The 21,216-nt window shown below is 31.5% G+C and overlaps 3 protein-coding genes across 5 annotated transcripts in view; all 3 read right to left on the reverse strand.

The window, feature by feature from the left end:
• The window catches only part of LOC100806073 (UDP-glucuronic acid decarboxylase 2), a 4,308-nt gene extending 3,360 nt beyond the window's left edge, over positions 1 to 948 (reverse strand). Inside the window, 2 exon segments of the mRNA XM_026124520.2 lie at position 1; positions 4 to 948. The exon segment at position 1 is cut by the window's left edge and continues 167 nt beyond it. Coding sequence (XP_025980305.1) covers position 1; positions 4 to 565 — 563 coding nt within the window. The 5' untranslated portion in view covers positions 566 to 948.
• An 11,607-nt stretch (positions 949 to 12,555) lies between these two features.
• Positions 12,556 to 15,545, reverse strand: LOC100305547 (putative complex 1 LYR family protein). 3 transcript variants are annotated; one of them, XM_006574265.4, is made up of 3 exons: positions 15,198 to 15,545; positions 14,251 to 14,342; positions 12,556 to 13,139 (listed from the first exon to the last, which is right to left on the reverse strand). In XM_006574265.4, the coding sequence occupies exons 1-2, from the start codon at positions 15,439 to 15,441 to the stop codon at positions 14,266 to 14,268; spliced, it is 321 nt and encodes a 106-aa protein (XP_006574328.1). In that variant the 5' UTR covers positions 15,442 to 15,545; the 3' UTR covers positions 12,556 to 13,139; positions 14,251 to 14,265. The 3 variants fall into 3 exon arrangements, with proteins under 3 accessions (XP_006574328.1, XP_040861487.1, NP_001236907.2); XM_041005553.1 differs by having other exon boundaries at positions 12,556 to 13,169; positions 15,198 to 15,543; NM_001249978.2 differs by lacking the exon at positions 12,556 to 13,139 and having other exon boundaries at positions 13,946 to 14,342; positions 15,198 to 15,523.
• Positions 15,546 to 16,793: 1,248 nt separating this feature from the next.
• Positions 16,794 to 20,978, reverse strand: LOC100795813 (uncharacterized). The gene is made up of 2 exons (XM_003518958.5): positions 20,230 to 20,978; positions 16,794 to 17,313 (listed from the first exon to the last, which is right to left on the reverse strand). The coding sequence occupies exons 1-2, from the start codon at positions 20,897 to 20,899 to the stop codon at positions 17,201 to 17,203; spliced, it is 783 nt and encodes a 260-aa protein (XP_003519006.1). The 5' UTR covers positions 20,900 to 20,978; the 3' UTR covers positions 16,794 to 17,200.
• Between the last annotated feature and the right edge of the window lie 238 nt (positions 20,979 to 21,216).

Consider the following 21,216-nt stretch of genomic DNA (forward strand, 5'->3'; position numbering starts at 1 on the left):
AAGCAGGGCAAGCCAGATGGTAGATCTGATCAACCTCGAGCAGGAGAGGCTCAACGACGTCGTGTCGGATGAGCTCGAATCTAGGGTTCCCAAAATGGTGCATCACGTTCTCTTTTCTTCCCGTGAAGAAATTGTCCACCACGATCACGCTGTCCCCTCTCGCAATCAACCGATCCACCAGGTGCGACCCCACGAACCCCGCGCCGCCCGTCACTACGATCCGGAGTCCCTTCCTCTTAATCCCCAGCGGCACCTTCCCCACCGAATGCACCGCCGCAGCCACGCGGTGGTGGTACGCCGGAATCTTTGACTCGCGCTCGAAGTAGGAGATCGGGAGAGACTCGTACGAAACGCTTGAGGAGGAAGCGGAAGGGGAAGAGGAAGGGACGAATGTGAAGAAGAGGGTTGCTATGATGACGCCGAGGAGAACGAAGAGGAGTCGCTGCTCACGGAGCATGTAGTGAATCGGGCGAGTCACGGTGAGCCAGGGTTTGTGGGGCTTTGGTGAGTACGCGTCGTCCACGGGCTGGGTCTCGTGCCCTCTGAAAATCAGTTCGGAGCCCATTTCTGTGTTCTTCTTCTCAGTCAATTCTCTTCTTCAGCCAGGGTTTGGTTTGGGCTTTGCCAAGTGAAGAGAAAATTGAAATGCGGAATGGACTGAGTTCCGAGTTGGGAAGAGACCGCTACTCAGTCGCCGGGGACGGGAATGAGATGCTGGTCAAGTGTGTGAGGGTGTTTGATGATGGCTTTTTTAGTATTTAAAGAGCATGCGTTCAAGGCTTTTCCTGCAAAGACGGAACTACCCCTGCCATTGGGTGCGACCTCAAGGTTGGGTGAGGGGGTTTTCAGAAATAGCCACTAGTAATTATTTTTGCCCTAATCTAAATGGAAACTACTGCTACTAGGCAGTCACTTTTAGCCTTAATTATCAATTTCATCTTAATTTTTTTTAAAATTATTTAACTTAGTTTTTAAATTTTAAAAATATTTAATTTAATTTTTAAGCTCTTAAAAATAAATTAATTCAATTTTTTAATTTTTGAAGATTTAGTTTAGTTTTTAAATTATTAAAAATGGATTAATTTGATTTTTAAATTCTTAAAATAAATAAATTTAATTATCAACTTTTTAAGAATTTAAGGATTAAATTCAACTATTAAAATAATTTAAAGATTAAACTGATTTATTTTTAAAAATTTGAGGATGAAATTAATTTTTTTTAAAACTTAAAGATAAAATTTAATTCAATTTTAAAACTCCAAATCAAATTGAATCATTTAAGAAATAAATTAATAACTAAAGGGAGAATGCTACAGTAGTAATTTTAATTAAGGATTGGGATATTTCTTATTTGAAGAGTGTGGCTTTGAATGGTAATTGGAATGGAAACGTGCCAGTCGAATCAAATCGTGAAAATGATATTTTGATTCTTCAGTCATACATGAAGTGTCTGCCGCCACCGGTGATGTCACAAGAGACACAGAGCCCTAACAACTATTTCGCTCTTTCTCTTTCGTTATATTATATCCACTGCCCCAAATATTTATACCTGTCTTCAAATAAAATAAATAAATAATAATTTAGACCCCAAAAATAAAAACATTAGAATGATGGTAAGGAGTAACTAAGGACCTCCCCCAAAAACACTCATAATGAGGGCAATAATTTAAATATAGAAAATTAAAACCAAATCTAATATTATAGCAATGTGTGTGGGTAAGTGATACTTACAGGACCGTCTTAAACCCGAGCAAGCACTTTAAATTTTTTTTATTACTAATATATTTTAAAAAATTATTATAAAATTATATTTGAAAATAAATTTTAATTAAAATATTATAAATAACCGTTAATTTTTTTATTGATACTGTAAGTAATAATTAATAAACAACAACTCTTCATCAATATCATAACTTTTGTTTAAAAAAAATTAATAATTAATAACTAAAAAAATCTAAAAACTTTTCTTTTATTATTATCATTTTTAAATTTACTTTACACCTCTCAAATCTTTGAAATGCCTTTTGGATACTTAACAGGGGGCTATGTATCATAATGGTTTTAGTTGAAATTACTATTATTTAAACTACAATTTGTAGACCTGATTTGGGTGAGAATACTTCCAACGATTTTTTCTTTGTTTTTGTTTTCTTTTTCGGACTGCGTCCATGATTGTTTACACCTCTCAAACGATAACCAGATATGGAAAGGATAAACTAGAGGTTACAAGTTGTAGAAATTATAAGGTCGATTTAATAATTAAAAAGAAAAATAGAGGTCAAGAGTTTAAATTTTTTCTCATTAACATTCTAACGAGACTAATGATTAATATTTGTCTTGATAAAAAAAAACTACAAATTGTTAATTAGGTGATGTTTGCATAACTAACTGGAAGGGAGAAGCTGAAATACCCTTAATTTAAGATTATGAAATGTCCATTTTCATTCTCAGGTATCGTTTTTGCAATGATTACAACCTGATTAAGCCAACTTTACGTTATGTCCCGGGAGTAGGGGGGAGAAGTCGTATATTGGTGCCCATGATGGTTTGGCGAAGTGAAGTCCTTAACGGATGTAAGTTATTATAAGTAACACATTTGACACATTCTAATCAAAATTATCTAATTCTAAACCTATGCACTGGTTTGCCAAACTGAATACCATTCAGTGGCTGTTGACCATTAACAGCATATGCACATGTTATATTGGATATTAATAATTGACCTAATATCTTAACAAGGAAGGATATGATAACACGCTAATTAGTGTGTTGTTTAGACAAGTTCTTTTCTTATGTGATTTTTTTCCCTGTTTTTATGAACTACTCTTTTTAGCTTTTGAGCAAAATATTAGATAAATTACTTTTTAAAAAAATTTACATTTCAATAAAAAAAACACAAATTCTTATAAATGTATTTTAATTTTCAAAAGACTTTTTACATAAATTTCAATGTGCATTGAAAGGGTCAAACTACTCTCTCTCTCTCTCTCTCTCTCTCTCTCTCTCTCTCTCTCTCTCTCTATATATATATATATATATATATATATATATATATATATCTGGACCACCGATGTCACCATACAACATTTTATTACCCTTTTCCTCGATAATTAATACTACAGGATACCACGACAAATAGAAAATGCATCTTCTAGGTGACTCATTGCCCATTTACTATAATATTTTTTTTTTCTATATAAGCTAAGTTATGTCTTATTGTTAGTTTAAAAAATTGATGGAACAAGCATATATTAAATGCTTTTTGTTTGTGTATAGTGTATATATAACTCGAGGTAACATTTTCTCCTTTTTAGGCATCCTTCTTTTTCATTCAATCACGACAACAAGTTGATTAGTTTGATAAGAAATAACATTAGTAAAAATGGGCAATAACTTGAGATGCAAAACACAAAATTCGCTTTATAACTTGTCAAAGCTTTCAAAAACTAATTGAATTATGTTAACCTCAATAAAAGGTTTGGCGTAATAATTTGCATATGCTTCTCAAGAAGGGAAGGCAATTCCCAAATTAATTACAATGAACTTTATTTATTGTAGAACACCTAACACTCACACTTTAGACCAGTAGGTTTTTTGGTAAGACTATACTACTGGTGTTTGTTGGCAATCATGTGCCTGTTTCCACTTGAAATCGCTTGATTAGGGCATTGGCCAAAGTGGTACGAATTCCTGATCAAACTTTTCATTTGTTGCTCAAGGAAACTGATTAAACTTGACGAAAGAACCATTAGAATATTTGAAAGTACAAATTGTAAATGAATTCGTTAAGTATGTTTTATATTATTCTTCTATCAAAGATAAAGTTTCACTTTACTAATTCATATAATATATATTATATCAACATTAAAAGTTAATATAAATTAAACAAATACGTAAACAATTGTACCTTAATTTGTCGTATTAGCAACTATCCCAATATTTCTCATTATTCTGTTCAAAATAGTCATAAAATTTAATTACAATACATTATTTATATAAAGGTTATTTACACTCTTATTTATAGATTGTCATATAATTAAAAACTGTTGGTTTTTTAATAAATTTTTTTATGTGAATGTATTTTTGGGTCAAAAGCTAATTAATGACTGATCTTTCTAAATACTGAGATTCATTTAAAGGATTAATCTCACACTAACAAATGTTTCACATACATGAGTCAAGTTAAAAATACATTTAGGTAAAAATTTAATTGATTAATAATGCAATTTTTTATAGAAATATTATCAAAATTAAAATTATGATTATCTAAAAGATATATAATATCTATAATTTGTTTGGTACCGTACAGATATAATATCCAAAATTTGAACCTGAATAATCCAATAACATATTGTTACCAATCATTCTTCTTCTTCTAATAGACCAACCCTTATACTTGATTAATATAGAAATTGTTAAATTTTTTTTCATATTTTCAATAAATTATATAATTTAATTTTTCATCAAAAACTTTCTTTATAAAATATTAAGGATATTTGTAAGAGAATGATAGAAAAATATATCATTACTTTTTCCATTTTAATTTATAGACAAATCTTATCCAACATTTTCAAAATTTACTTGTCATTAAACTAAATTTTTACTCAAATTAGGTCATCTCTAATGGGTTGCTTTTTTGACATTAACATTGTGTAGCAACTCAAATTTTACTTTAAACAACTAATATGAGGTTCAAAGAAAGCATATTTCCTATAAAAGAGCAACTGTTTTTCTATTGTTTAATGGGGTCCACTTTATTATAATCAGTAGATGTTACCATTGAGTACATAAATTAATTCACACAAAAGTAATTTTGGGTTAACTAAAAATCTTAAATTTGAATCTTGGATATACCATGTTTAATGCTTAGAAAAAAAATAATTTTTCGTCTATAGCGATTTTACTTAATTATTTCTAGAAAGAATATCTATGGGCTACACCAAAATATATTAGTATATTATTATTTATAAAAAAAACATTATTGGATGAAAAAATTATTTGACTAATGCATCACTATTATAATAAAATAATGTGAACTAGCACTTATGTAGATATGTTAACTATTATTTTATGTTTCCGTAACACTGTTACTCAAATAGATGCAAAACTTCTAACGTTCAAATGATCAAAATGTCAAAAATTCTGTGATGTCTTCAAATTCTCCAAATAACTCAAACACGAAAATATTGTTAAATTTTCATTCTCTAGTTTCTTTCAACTAAATATGTCATATGTGAGTAATCCATTTGTAATATCAGAGCAAAGTAGATTATTTTTTTCCATTGTCAACAACTAGTCCCTTGTGTTTAGTTCACTAGTCCCTTGTGTTTAGTTCACATAACTCAAACACGAAAATATTGTTAAATTTTCATTCTCTAGTTTCTTTCAACTAAATATGTCATATGTGAGTAATCCATTTGGAATATCAGAGCAAAGTAGATTATTTTTTTCCATTGTCAACAACTAGTCCCTTGTGTTTAGTGGGCCTTCAACAATGAGTAACAACAAAATTTTATTCTAATCAACAATCATAAATATTAGTCTGGTCTATTTCAAAGCCTCAACTTCCTTCAATTTCCTCCTAAGTCAACATGGAAAATATTGCAATAAACGAAGATAAAAGCTTGAGTGGTTATGCAAACTCTAAACAAAAGTTTACAATGTAAGAGGATACACTAATCATTCAAATATGGCTACATCATTCAAAGAACTTAATTATAGGGATTAACCAACAGACAAATAGTTTTTTTGTCAAAGGTCAAATACAACTATAATGAGAATCACAATCGACGCCAATGGGAGAGTGAAACAACAATGGAATATAAATTTTACGATTCAAAGGTTTATTGGATACTACATATAAGTTGTAAGGAGGAAGAAAAGTGAGAGTTTTAAGAATGATGTTATGAATGATGCATTTACCATTTTTAATCAAGATGAAGGAAAAATATTTAAATTTGAGTATGCATGACGATTATTGAAAGACAATCCTTAATGATATTTAAAGTGGGGTGGAAGTTTATAAAAAAAAAAAAAAGATATTTGGTTTAAGGACATACATATCATTATTTCCTAAATGTAAATTTGACCCAACATATCATCTCCTTTACAACACCCCATGGAAATTAACCAAAATGATGAAAGAAGGCGAAAGTGAAATCTAGAGAGACATCTTTTGAATTTGTAGAGGTTAAGGCAATAATACAAGATTTATTGGGTCAAAGATTAATAATAATAGAATATCACAAATGTCTTAAGGAAACTCAAGTCTGGCTAAAAAAGAGAAAGGTAACTTTGAAAGAATTTGATATCCTTATAAAGAACACATCTAGGACAACAAAGACACAACTTTAAAATCACAACAAATTAAATTACAATTTTAAAATAATAGTATTTGTTCACGTCACATTCATTTCACAATTTGGTTAAATCATACTTAATATATTATAGCTTAACATTCCATAATTTTTTTTATTTAAATATGCTTATTTTAATTTAAAAAATATTCGTATAAAAAAACACTTAAAAGGAGTAAAAAGCAATTTGGTATATAGATTTTGGAGTGATATCGAAGCTCTTTGCATGACTTAAAATACAACTTCCACTTGCGAAAATTTATGTACGCAAGTAAAGAGAAAATTTTAATCATTAATTATTAAGTATCCCTTTGACTATAGTATACTCATGAAAAGAGTTCATTGTTTTCACGCCAAAACCCACTTTGCGTTATAAGCTAACATCAGTAACATGCCGTTTTCTCCAATGAACAGGACACATCCACGGTTCTCTTTCCGGAAAACAAGTGTGTGTTTTGGTCAGTATTTATAAAATTGATTTTAAATAAAATCAAGGTATTTAGTGAATCAAGGTATGCAACCTTAAAATAATTTCCGCCTTTCATGTTATTAAGTTAATGAAAATCGGTTAAGAGCAAGTAAATTTTGGCTATTAAGTACTTACTTTCTTTTAATTAACATTTTAAATTTGATCATTTCTTTTTTATTTAAAAAATAAATCAAGGAAATAAAATAAACAAGTAAAACTCAGGTGTCATTAGTATAATAGGAATATTTACTAAAGTTTAATTTATATATTTTTATCAATTTAAAGAATTGTTCACATAAGTATTCAATAGGAATTCACTTTGTTATCACATCATAGTAATCATTAAAATGATGTGGTAATAACATCCCTATATATATGTATGGGAATTCGAAAATTTTCACAATCAATTTTAACTCTTCCATTTCACCCTCTTTTCTACAAAGAGCACTAATAATATATTTCTTGTAACACCCTCTTTATTATTAATAAAGATTGATTGAAAACTACAATATAACAAGTAGATTTCGTTAAATAAGAAATAAAATTTACAAAATCTTATGATTCTTAATCAATTTTAATTGTTAATAAAGAGTTTATTAAAGATATATCAAATTTTTTACTAATATTTCTCATTTTCTACAAATTGTCTCCAACTATTCGTTAAACTTAATTAATCATCAATATATAGAGAGAGAGAGAGAGAGGGAATCAATAGTTTATTAAAAAATATATACTATCAAATGTTCGTCAAATAGCATCATATTATTAGTCCATCTTTCTGTTTTGTTTCAACCAATTATTCTCAAAGATTGAATTTAGTTTTAGCTTCTCCTTCCGCAATCTAGCTCCATTCGAAACTTCTTTTTTAAAGCCTAGCTTTGTTCCCATCTCTAACCCTAAAAGTATTAGTATCTAATCCAGATGCAATTTGAGTCTTCTAAGTGAGAAGTCTATGATGTCTTTGATAGACTAAAAAAAATGTGTTTGCTAGTTTGATTTGTTTTGTCTCTAATCCTAAAAGCAGTTTGACCTTCATATAAATACACCCCGGCCATTTCTTGTCTGAAATGTAGTATAGGTTGTTTTTATGTTATTGATTCGAGGGAGGAGGAGAGGAATAGAGAATTAATTGTGTGAATTTCATATCTCACGTATCACATTTTACTTTAATTAAAAAAAATCATATTTTTATTTTCTTTACTTTTATTTTTTAAACCAAATACAACCAATACCAATGATCACATCTCACTCAATCAAATATGACCTTGTGCATGTCATAAAAAAATGTCACCTTAATTAATACTTCATTCTCCAACTTTATCAGCTATGTCAGCACTAAATTAACTAAAGTTAATGATAAAGAATAAAAAAAAAAGATAAATACTAATCAGTATTTTAAAGATATTGATTAACAAACTTAAAGTTAAAATATTTTTATTGAAAGACAAAAAATTATGTTATTCATAATTATTTTTTTTTACATTTTCCTATCATTTATACATGCAATAAATATTTTTTTCCTTTTAGGAAGACAAAAAAGAATACTAAACAATTGTCAGGGATAAAAGTAACAATCTTTTGTGAAGACTAAAACCTAAATAATCATATTTGCTAAGATTTAATACATATTTAAGCGTATTAATAAATATATAAACTTTAAATTGTTCAAGCATTAACTTTATATATAATATTTTTTAAACGTATTTGAAGCAAATAATTCATCTCATGCTTGATTAAGGCATGGTTGAAGTCTCGAGAGGATATATTAAATCTTACTTTCAGCATTATTTTTTTTGGTGTGTGTGGAATGTTCAGAATTCAGAAATGAAATTGTTCCGCCATGATTCTAGAGTCTGGAGTGCAATGTGCACCTCGCCAGGTTCCGAAGCAATGCTGTTGTTGACCTGCAATGCATAGTACATGTGAATGTGATGCTCATAAAGTGCGCACGTTTATTGTACCCTTCATACGCCACCATTATTGCACGGAATCCCAACCAAGATGGAAATATTGTTAAATTTCTAACCTTTGCTTCCTCCTTAAAATGAAATATCTATATCCTAAACCAATAGGTTAGTTATGGGAAGATGATGGATCAACCACTCACATAAATAAATCCTCACAGAAATGTACCAATAAATAATATGTGTGTTCATACCCAGTAGGATCGACCCCTAATAACATGGGGCTTGAATAGTAAGCATAAAGTTAATTATAAGTTTAAATCTCAATGCGGTTATTACATAGTAAAAAATAAATATTTGTTATACTTTATGTCATTACCAATTATATATAATAAGTTTATTTACCATAAAAATTGTATAAAAACAATTTTTAATTAGTTAATAATATAATTTTTTTACTGGCAAATTCACCTGGTCCATTTTATTTTTTTTGTGTACGAGAATTTTAAAAATAAAAAAAAAATGGTCCCTCACTCTCATATCAGAGGGACCTGCATGGAAATTAAAAGTAAATGGTAAGATCCGGGAAAGGCCGTATCTGGTGCTGCCAAGTTGCATAGACAGACACGTATAAAAGACTATCAGTATCTCTTTACCAATGCCGAACTTAGAGTTATGAGAATCGTCAAAACGATTAATGACTCCTACTGTTTAAGTAAAGTCCTATCCATCATTAACCGTATATGGGTGTGAATTAATTGGTATGATATTATTTTAGTTTAATTATAATTCTTAGAATCAAATCTCAAATATAAAGTTGCATTAATAGGAAGAACTTTGAGATATACAGAATTATTTTTCATGCAATATACTTATTGTTTAAAATAAAGTTCTACAAAAATGTGATCCGTGATGGTAGGATGCAACTATCAAGTCCAACATGGCTTTGACTTTACCTCATCTAAGTAAAGAAACGGCCAAAATGGAAAATTTATCATCTCCATTGAAAGATAGGAACAAAACAAAGGTTAAATGCACCAGAATATTCTTTTTTTTACCCTCAAGTGACGGTTCTAGTGAATGGGTCCATTCTATCCAAATAAGTGGTGTATAATTAATGGACCACTACTATTTGTCATCAGATTTATCTAATTTCATTTTTCTTATTACACCTCCACACCAGATCTATGATGAGCAAGTGGTTGTGTGTATCTGGAGGAAAACTTGTTGCTGGGTTTGTTCAACGATGGTCAATCTTAATGCGGTGGTCAGTAATGTTGCATCAGAACAACTTTTTTGTTTTGGGAGAGAAGAAAAGGATTAAAAATAAATAAATGTCATTTTCAGGAATCGTCTTCGACAACAACGAATGCTGATCAACGACTATAGTTGCTGCAGAGAAGAAAATAGACAGTACTATTATGCAGATGCAGATGGTACACTATAACACTGTGATCATCATATTACTCTAAAGATCACTATTAATAGTTTATAATGGACCACCACCAAAGTAATGACCCTAATGATGCTACGTGTGTGTATGAAGAATGAACCAATCCATGAATTTCATAAATTTCATCGTTCATAAATAAAATGAAATAATTTGTATATATCATAAAAAAATATGCTGCATTACTAAAGCTAATAGAGAAAAATATATTTATATGGACAAATATAATCATTAAAAACTAAATTAATTATATAAAATTATTATTATTAGGTAAAGTATGTAAAAAAAAGTTACTTTTTTTACATATAAAAAATGTTACTAAGTATGTACATGTAATTTATTTTTAAAAATATATTAATTAGGTGTGGGTAAAAAGTCATTTAAGACAAAATTTTAAAAGAAAAATATTATGTGTACAACAATTCATACAACGGTTTATAAAATAATATTTTTTTTGTGTCTTTCTCCTTTTTATACATTATTTATTACATGTCATAACGATGAAAGAAAGATAAACACAAAAAATATGTCGTATGAATTTCTGTATAAGTATCATGATGCAACATTAGTATGTAAATCATACGTTCATACGTAATGCGTTACTTTTATTAGCTTATTAAATCAATTTTTTAAGTTAATAACATTTTTTTAAAAAAAATCTCTACCAAACATTTCTAATAGTTTACTTTTAGTCCAAAAAAGCTAACTGCCTAACTTATAAATTATCTAGAAGGCTAAAAGTAACCGATCGTCGAAAAGCTAATTGAAGGCTAAATAGTTGCTACAGATTGAAAAGTTAAGAGTTGAAAAATAAAAGTTGGTAAACTTATTCAAATAAAAATGTTTGGTAAAATAAATTAATGAATTAGCTGATATATATAAGATTATGTCAAATATGATACTTATGTACTTGTGTGCCTACATAATAATTAAAATTTTAATATTTAATTATAAGTAAAGTAAGTACTATATTTCATACAAAATTAAGAAACTAAAATATGTATATATGTAATTATTGAAAATAAGGGTATTAATTAGGGCATGACTTTTTAGAAATTAATAGGGGCGATCGTGCATTAAAATAACCTATAAGTAATACTAAGCTACTTCTATTTAGTTCACCAAGACAGAGCAAGTCAATAGTTTTTTCAAAAAAACAAAAAATCTTGAACAAACGCCTTCAATAAATTGTTTTTGGTTAAATAAATCAGTTGACTAAATTTTAAACTAATAAATTATCTTGCTAAATATGCACCTAATTATCTTACCTAACATTCACGTATCACTTGCACTTATTGTTTTTCTTTCCATATTTAAGCTGTAAAAACTCCTTTTTTAAAAATAAAAAATAAAATAAAATAAAAAAATCATGATTGCTGGAGTTAATAGTATTCACTTTTGATCTCTTTGCAAATCACCCGAATTAGGACCCATATTTAAAGCACTGATATATATATATACACACACGTAGTGATCTCCAAGAATCCGTTTGTATAAACTTTTCTAATTTCTACAAGTACATCTAACAGTGAAAAAAATAAAAAAATTAAAATTTTTTATATGCTAAAATTAGTTTAAAGATAAATTAATTTGTCAAGACTCTCATACAATAGTTTATTTTTAAAATGATCTGTAACTTAAAAATAAATAAATTTTAAATGAAAAAACTCATCTTATTTTTTTTATAAATATTTATAGAAAAGTTTATCAAATATGTCCAAATTACCTAATAATTTCTCATGTCATGTACTTTTTTTTCTTTGACAGTATCTTATGTCATATACTAGTCATTGGTGTCTCTGCTCGGTAATATCGAGAATAACTTGCTATTGTATTTTTTGTACTACTTCGCGAGAAAGAAAAAGAACGAGCACGTAACTCTTGAAGTGTACTCAGATCGAGTGCAAGGATTAATGTGTCAGTCCATTGGGACTTACTTGAATTGGACATTTGTTTTCTGCACTTTCATTATTGCATCCTCCATCTCCAAAATGAAAATTTGCATTTCAGAATGAATTTTCTGGAATAAAGATGCAATAGCCCTTCTTGTTGGATTACAGCCCACGATGCACTATAGAAGTTTGCCAAGGGCTTATTAATAATAGATTGCACAAGCAACCAGCCCTTTCTCAGTTTTTTTTATATATAAAAATATATAAATTTATCAGGATTAAAAAATTCTGACAGTTTAGCTTTGAGTTAGCCCCCGTGTCATTATAATTTCATATATGAAAATTCGTTTGATTATTTAGAGTTGCTTGTGGCACATAAAATTAAATAAATAAGAAACTAATACATTTAAGTTTCAGTATCGTTTCTAAAAAAATGTTTATATATATATATATAAAAGTTAAACTTTTTTGATAACAAATGTGATTGTTAAACTCTTGTATTTATTTGACAATATAAGAAAGAACTATACACAATAGATCAAATTAAATCCTTAATACGAAGATGTTATTACATCTCAGTGCTACTCTGTTTCTCTCGGTTAAACATTAGATATGCTTAACCTCACCAATTGTCACCGATACTCTCGCTTTCGCCCACTTGCGGGACTTCTTCCAGCATTGCTAGAAAATGGTGCTAGCGAGCAGATACAAAGGTCTAGATACCTAGTTAGCAGTTACTCCACAAGCATTTCTAACACTTTCTCCCTTTTGCAAATACTAATTGACCAGTATTTGCGAGGAATAAAGGAAAAATAAACACAAGCAGTAACATACTCTGATAATTGTAAAGGAAGACTAAGAGAGAAGTTGAACTAGAAAGAAGATGGAACAAGTAGTTATGCCGCTAGTTTAATATTAACAGTACAAAAACAGAGTTGGGAATGACCATATAGAGTTCTTATGGTGGACTTGGATAACTGTTTGACTAGTTTCGAAAATGGTAGGCTCTTTAAAAGCATCGTGCAAGCCTTATATCTCACTTTATTGCACCTTTTCCGGGGGAGTTTGCTGCATTTAGTAGAACCCAAATGGATTTTACTCAATAATAAAGAATGTGTCAGAGAATGTGTTGTTAACATTTCTTTTCAACCTAACATGCCTCTATGTCTATTGATTATGTCAAACTGTCAATTGGGTATGCCTTGATAGTTATAATTATTACTCTACATGGTTATCAGGTGCATTTTTATTTTTTTTAATGTATCAAGGCACCGTGGAGATCAGTGCTACATCAAATACACGTGGGATCTTAGCTATGCCACCTTAAAGCCTCAAACTGCCATGCAGAAGGAAAGTCTAACCTAGCCTTAAATTTGAAAGGTTTAAATATCAATTTAATCCCAAATGTTTTCACCCATTTGAGCTTTGGTATGTATAGAATTGTTGCAGTTTTTGTCTTAAACAAATGTATCATACAAATATTTTCTCATTTCAGTTTCGGCTCCCTATCTTTAATGTACCAGTCCCTATATTTTCACCCACTTGAGCTTTTTTTGGTATTTATAGAGTTGTTGTAGTTTTTGTTATAATCAAATTTATCAGTACAAATATTTTCTCTCATTTCAGTATCAGCTCCCAATCTTTAAGGTGTCAGTCCCTATATTTTCACCCATTAGATTTTAATCCCTGTAGTTTCTACTTATTAGGGTTGTCATTGTTTTTTCATAACAGTTTGGTCCCAGAGGGAAAAAAAATACACCCTTAGTGATAAGACACTACAAGGATCCACACCCCATTACCCCGTTGATATGTGTCAGTGTGTTATTTTATAAGGACCAAAATCGAAATGAATATAAACTAAAGGGACAGCAAACTTATCTAAACTAATTTGAAATTCTGCTGAAGGCAAATTAAACAAAAACAGTTGGGATACATTATGTAATCATACAACAAAAAAAGGGTATCATATACTTTTACCGGTAAGATTTATATCCTGTCCACTCTGCTAGATAGATTTGAAAGGAAACATAGGATTGGGAGCAAAAAAAAAACAAAGCTACAACCACATAAAGGAATCTAAGCAGAACAATTCAAACACCCCCATAAAATCACTGTCAACACTACTTATTGATCCTAAACAGGAAAAAAAAAACTAGAAGAGGAAACACTTTGTTCTAACCTCTTCTCTCCTGTCTTATCCTGATTTCCGAATAATTTCTTCCGAGGGAAGTTCAAGCGTTGCCCCAGCATGCTCTTTACCCGGCTTCACCACTGCAGCAATAAGTTCGGAAAAATTGATGAAAGGACTGAGTCTACCCAGATACAGATTTTATTGAAAAAAGTTCCTAGCTCCTCCAGACATAAAAACAAAATAGATAAAATGCAATGCCAAAATTGCAAACACAAAACTATAAGGATACTCTTAGTAAGCAGGCTGGCAGATATAATATGGTTAGACATCCCAAATGCCAGCCTGTAATGACCATGTTTGGAATATTCACACGAGATAACCATCGACATCTCAAATAACCTCAAATCAACTGAGATGCCCATTGTGTTAAGACATGTGATGCACTTCCATAGCCCTAGGAGGTCTTAATGCTGGTGACCGAACTCAAGACTTACATAGGCAATGAAAGGTAATTGCTAATTCCTAATGGAAGACGCTTAGAAGGCAGCGGCTAAAACCTATCTCAGAAACGAATGGTCATAATTGGAAATGTCATTCTCTTATTAATCAGGAATTGCGAAGATTATTGCCGAAATGGCATGCCACAAACGCAAGTAAATTCAAAACAAGTGTAAATAGGAACATGAAAGAGTTTGCGGACAAGTCATTAGTATCATTCTGCTCCGACTTAACAATAAACAAAAGCCAAGTTTTTTCAATAAACCAGCTGAAGTAACACATTTATGTTATGATTTCCTATTTCTAATGCAAGCTCCATGACATAATGATTTTTTTTATTTTTTTGATGTACAAAGACTGGAATGCGAGTCTTTCAAGTAGTGTAAGACATAATTCCATATAATTAAAAGTTCGTGCAACTGCGATGTGGTAGTGCTGACCGAGGAATGAAAAACGAAAAAAGAGGAAGCAAAATAACAAACAGGAGGTGAGCATACAGTAGGTGCCAGAATCGGGATTGAGTTGCGCCTGGACGATCATGGTGGTGATGAAATGGGAGGCCTCTTCAGCCTCTAGGAGAAGCTTCTGGATCTCCGCCTGGGAGCTCACGCTCTTGTTTTCCTCGAACTTGTTCCTCACTTCCAACGCTGATTCCTTCAGCATCATGGTGTCGCCGGAAAATGATTTCCGTGTCGCTTTCAGAAGCGCCCGGTACGCGCTCAGAACTTGCCCTCTCGCCATCTCTGACACTACTGATCTCTCTCTCTCGGGAAGGATCTGCTTTTTTCTCCTTCGCGTCCTTTTTAGTTTCGCTTGATTGTACAAGTGCTATCACAGCGTGTACTAGTTTATCTCGTATCATTTTTCTTACCCTTCAAATTTATTTATTTTTTCTAAAATAATGTGATGGTACATTTTTTTTATAAAAAAAATATTTTAATCTTTATATTTTTGGTAAAATGTAATAAATTTTTTATATGGATGAATTTATCCTAATTCTAAAGAAAAAGTAAATTAAATTATTCCTAACTTTAAAAAAAGTAACCAAAAGAGAAAATGAACTAAACTTAAATGATTTTTAAAGTAACGAAAATATAAAAAAAAAACTTGATTATATTTGACTGAAAATATAAGGATTAGTTTTTTATTTGTTTTTTTATTCAAACATTTGAAGATTTAGGATGGATTTGTAATTAAAAAAAACATAATTTAGGTATTAGAAATTTAGTGAAAACTTGATAAAGTTTAAAGATTTAATAAAATGTGAAATCGAGATTTGAATAGAAAAAAATTAGATTAATGTTTAATTTAAATAAAATTCAATATTCTCGTTAGTAAGTTTAGGTTAAAAAAAGTTTAATAAATTCAATACATAAAGATTTTGAGTAGGAATGATAATTTGGAAATTTTAAATAAAAGAAAATTGATACATGAATCAAATTTGTTAAATTTAAAAAATAGAAAGACTTAATTTACTTTTTTAAAAAAACTTGAAAAACCAACGTCACACATAATTCAAATTAAAAGGATTAAAAATACAATTAAACTATTTTTATAATTTTTTTATTAATTTATTACTGCACACATCATTATTTGACCATAATTTAACTATTCAACCCTGAATTAATATTCACTTGGTCTCGCTTAAATGTTCTACTTAATATCTTAATTAAGGTCCACTAATGTATATTGGCAAATATCAGCAACTAATATTACAAGTTTAGTAAAATCAAGAATTGAAGTGAACAATATCTAAGACCCATTTGTTTAAATTTAAGAGGCACTAAGCCTTGTATTTTTAGAAATTTAATAAAATAAAGAGTATTTTCATTTAGTTATAATTATAAAAAATACTTTGTATTGAAAAGATAATTTGAATTAAATTTATCAAAAACTATTTGAAACAACTAAAACATAATTTATTTGTTTTATTTTTTAAAAGTTAGTAGCCACCCTAAAGATTATTTTTTTTCAAAATAAAAGGTAACTACTTATGGGGGAAAAAAACTAAAATAAACCGACTAAAATAATGAGCTCGGAGTTCTGTTGTGGATCAACTATCAAACAGGAATTAACTTGCAATGAATAACTGATTGCAATCAAAACTCAGAAAGATTAATGGCAGGTCAGTACATATAGATTTTTTAAACGCAAGCCCAGCATGCGAGATTATGTTTTAAGATATTTTTTCAACTGTTTCCTATGAAATCTGTATGACTCAGATTGAAAAGTTCTACCCATCCAAAACAAATAACCAAAGCCTAATACTTGTAGGTCCGTTCTTGTACACATATTTTCCTTTTCAGAAATCATTATCGTAAGTACACCACTTCACACTTGGATCAAAATATACCGAAGCTGATTCATCCACATCATCATATTTTTCATACTCGCCAAAATACTTTGGATATTGATTTGGCAAATGGGTCAGGCAGTCCGTCCAATATGCAAGGCAAGATAGAATTCCGTTGTGTTCATAGTCCACTGATTTCTGCGATAATCACCTTAATGCATCAACCATTCTACAATCATGCTTCCTGCGACGGCATCTATGATGAGATTTTTGATCTAGCAAGGTGTTCTCCCCAACCATCTCCATTTTAGAATCTACAGCTGGTGCAATGAAAAGTCAAGTCAGTCTCTGAAACAGCCAATTATAGTACTAGTTTTATATGAAACAAATCAATTAGTAGATAATGCTTTGAAGATATTTGTATGAAATCCAAAAAACATAATCAGATAAGCACACAATAAACTAGAGCCTTTCAACCTATCCACTCTTGCATAACACATTGGTTTGTGTGTCCACAATCCACAGGAACACGCAACAGAGGATCAGTAAAGTTTATCAGAGTAGCATTTAGCTTATCCTAATTGAAAGTTCCATTTAAACTTTCATGGCATGCTATAGAAGAGCAACACAAAATCTTTATGAAAGGCAGCTAGCAAATATAGCAAATTGTCACCAGGCATCAGTTGAAAAGGCAAAAGCAAAAACACAATTTCTTGTAATTGCATTTATGCTTTTTCTAGTGATTAATCAATATCTTCAGAATTCCATTCCCTTACCTAAAAAGTTACTGTCCAAACAGCAATGCCATTTCTAAACAACCTTCTGTTTTCTGAAAGTCAATAGTTTTTGGCACAAATATACAATGTGCAACTTCATAATATCATGATAGCACTTCTAGAAAGAAAGAAAAAAAAAACTCTCAATAATCTTCCCTTTCACCACACTATGGTCACCAACACAATTGTACTGTTCCATCCATCGACTTGTGATCATTGAGACCTCAAGCCCCAACCATCAAACCTAGATTTTTGCAAAGAGTTATCTTGGCAAAGAGTTTCTCAGCACACTCTCCAAACATCTTGCCAAGCATCTAGAAACTGGGAATTAACATTCTTTAAAAACATTAAAAAAAAATTGGTGGCCTTTTAAAGGCAGCTGATCAAAAACTATACTTTAGATCTTCGTCTTCCCACTCAAACACTACATAGTTGAAAAGGGGAGGAGGATTTGAGGCAATAGATTGTCACTGTTGTTTTCCCAACAAGGTGTAACTTCAAATAGAAAAGGGTCCTTTTTAATAAGTCGGGATGCAGATTAGATGATCCTTTTATTCACCAATCAGAAGCTTTACCAAACTCCAACAAGATACATAGCATAATGGAATCCAAGCATCACCCTCCCAACACCAAATATATTATCATTGAGGCTAAGTATGGTTTGGGGGTAAACCAGGGAGAAATTTGAAGTTAAGCTTTCTTAAAAATGAGATGTTTGGCAAACTAATAATGAAAAGAGAATTTTACAGGAACTTAAATTTCCCTCTTTAAGGAGTAAAATTTATTCCCACGTGAGAATATGATCATTTTTTTTCTGCCTGAGTCGTGACTTTCATTTTCGTATACATAAATTTTCAGTCCAAATTATCCAGCAAAGCCTCTATAGTATATTTTAATCCAAATGTTCTCTGGCATCAGCTTCTAGTCTCTTCTCTACAGCCTCTTCTGTTGACGATTTAACCCCTGGCACCTGGAGTTTATTCACAGGAAACAATGCTGTCACTTTGATGGATTCCAAGACTTCCTCATTTGTTATGCTGCCATTGACTTTGCCAGTAACAACAGCAGTTTCAAAGATGTTTTTCTTCATGGCACAGCACCACATGGCTCTAATGTTCCCGAGGGCATGGTTTGGGATGAGGTTTGTGTGGACTAGGGTCTGACCCATCTTGGGCCACTTGCTTGTCCCGAAAATCTGTCCAGAGCTCAATGGAATCTCCATGTCGATTCCTTTGCTGTCACAAATAACCAATGGAAAAGTTCTGCTGATTTTATTTTATTTCATTTCATTTTTAGAACTAAAATTTTTATTTATCTCCCAATAAATCTTTATATTTTAAGGTCTAAGAAATTTCACTCCAACAATATTTGCTCTACAAGAAGTTTCTCCCTTTTTCCCCTTGGATGTTCAACTTGATTCTAAATACACCCTAAATAATAATGATTAATGTCGCAAACATTGATGGGTTTTCTCCAGCAACCCAGCTTAAATTGCACCATAGCAAAGGCAAAACAACAGACAATACGTATACCTATATGTAACATAAACATGTTATCTTCAGTTTTTCTTTCAAACAAAGGCTCAAAAAGCATATCCAAAATTGAGGAGAAACAAACTCACTGGTCCAATATTTGGAATGCCACAACTTTAGAATTGAGCAGAATCCACTTGAAATGAAATAATTAAGAAATCCCATCAAAACAGGTAGGACTTACAAACTCACTATGAATGTCATTAATTTTGAGTAACTTTTTTTTATCAGTTTTGAGCATTTATATGTATATAGTATAACATTAAATAAGCTATCCTTCTATCTACTATCCCGCTATCTGCTATTCAGCTATAGCATTTTTGGGACACACTACTACATTCGGCTATCCAGGATTTAAAACACTGTAAGAATATTACCCCAAAATGATTTGTGAATGAACTGAAACCTTATTATATACTAATTCAAACAAGTTTTGTAAAAGAACTCACAGACAAAAAAACCAATCCTTTCATTTGAAACATTCCTAACACAAAAATTCACCAGCCCCAACTAGAAACATAAATATAAATACCTCCCAAGCAAAAGCAAAACAACAAGTTAGTGCGAGTTTGGATTAGCATTGGCAAAATTGACTTTGAATGGAATTAATTTTGGTTAAAATTGATTAGGAAGTGATGTGATTTATGTTCAGATGTTTTTATTATAGAATCAAGTTAAGAGTAAATTTTGAAATTTTCTGATCCAATACAAAAGATACTCTAAGTTGCTGCAACTCAATCAATTCTGGACCTAGAAAACTTTGAAATGTTCTGCAACATGAAACCAAACATGTAAAATCAATTTTAGACCCAAAATCAATTCTCTAACGTCAAACCAAACGCACACATCAAACATCATCCACGAGCTTCAAAGGAAAAAGAAAACAACTAAATCCAATAGAAAGGAACTAAAACAGAAGAAGCTTTACCTCCAAGTTGGTCACCCCAGAACAACAATCTGGGATCATCTTCTTCCTCATCAAACTCATCCCCATATCCAAACTCAGCATCCCCGCGATAACCCGGTTCGCTCCCATACCCCGATTCATTCCCATTCGCTTCAGAACAGCCACTCACCCCAAACCCAACGCCCAAATTCTCCTTCTCGCCACTCCCGCCATCCCTCTCTCTCTCCCTCCTCGAATTCTTCGCCTCGCTCACGTCCGAAGACCAGTTCGGATCGCCGTTGCCGAAGAGCTCCCCGCTGGAGTCGGTGCCCATGGCCACCGGGAAATCGGAGCAGGTGCCGTACGCGGCGGAGGCCCCCACGGAGCAGCACCGGCGCGTCCCGCTCCGGTCGCTGCTGCGGCCGGACACGGATCGCGAGCCGCGGCGGCGCCTCTTGCGAGCGACGAGGCGGTAATTGGTGGCGCGGTTGTTGGGATTGTGATTGTCGTCGTCGGCGAGGGTGAGTTTGGACATGTCGAGGGAAAACGAGGTGGTTGTGCGATCGGAGAGGCAGGGGCGTTTGTGGTAGTAGGGTTTGGGGTGGGGCCCGTCTTGCTGGAGCTTGAAGGGTTTCCAGGTGCGGAGCTGCAACAAGCAGGAGTCTGTGGTGTGGCGCGAGTCCAAAGGCTTGTGCGACATCGATTGAGTCATCACAGACACACGCCAAGTTGGAAGAGATATCAGAGAATGGATTTTGATATTTTGTGCCCACACCACTCACTGCCTCCACTAATATTCACTTCTTACCATAGCAGTACATATAATCAATATTTTAATCTTCATTTAATAACTATTTTCACTGAATTCAATTCTGTTAATACATCATGCATATAAAGCTTTAAATGTTATTTTATAAGTCATAATTTTTTTTATATATTGGTTTTGCCCCTGCATGTAGGATCCGTTTAATTTGTTAAAAATTATGATATTGGATGGGATAATTTTCTTCATGTTTGATTTAAAAAATA

This window comes from Glycine max, chromosome 2, assembly GCF_000004515.6.
Source record: "Glycine max cultivar Williams 82 chromosome 2, Glycine_max_v4.0, whole genome shotgun sequence".
Taxonomy (NCBI): Eukaryota; Viridiplantae; Streptophyta; class Magnoliopsida; order Fabales; family Fabaceae; genus Glycine; species Glycine max.

Excerpts from the sequence above, each read along its gene's own strand:
- LOC100795813 (XM_003518958.5), bottom strand. The coding sequence starts at position 20,899 with ATGACTCAATCGATGTCGCACAAGCCTTTGGACTCGCGCCACACCACA. Across the intron at positions 17,314-20,229 it reads CTGGGGTGACCAACTTGGAG|CTGTAGATTCTAAAATGGAG; the intron begins GTAAAGCTTCTT and ends TCATTGCACCAG.
- LOC100305547 (XM_006574265.4), bottom strand. The coding sequence starts at position 15,441 with ATGGCGAGAGGGCAAGTTCTGAGCGCGTACCGGGCGCTTCTGAAAGCG. Across the intron at positions 14,343-15,197 it reads TCCCGATTCTGGCACCTACT|TGGTGAAGCCGGGTAAAGAG; the intron begins GTATGCTCACCT and ends TTATTGCTGCAG.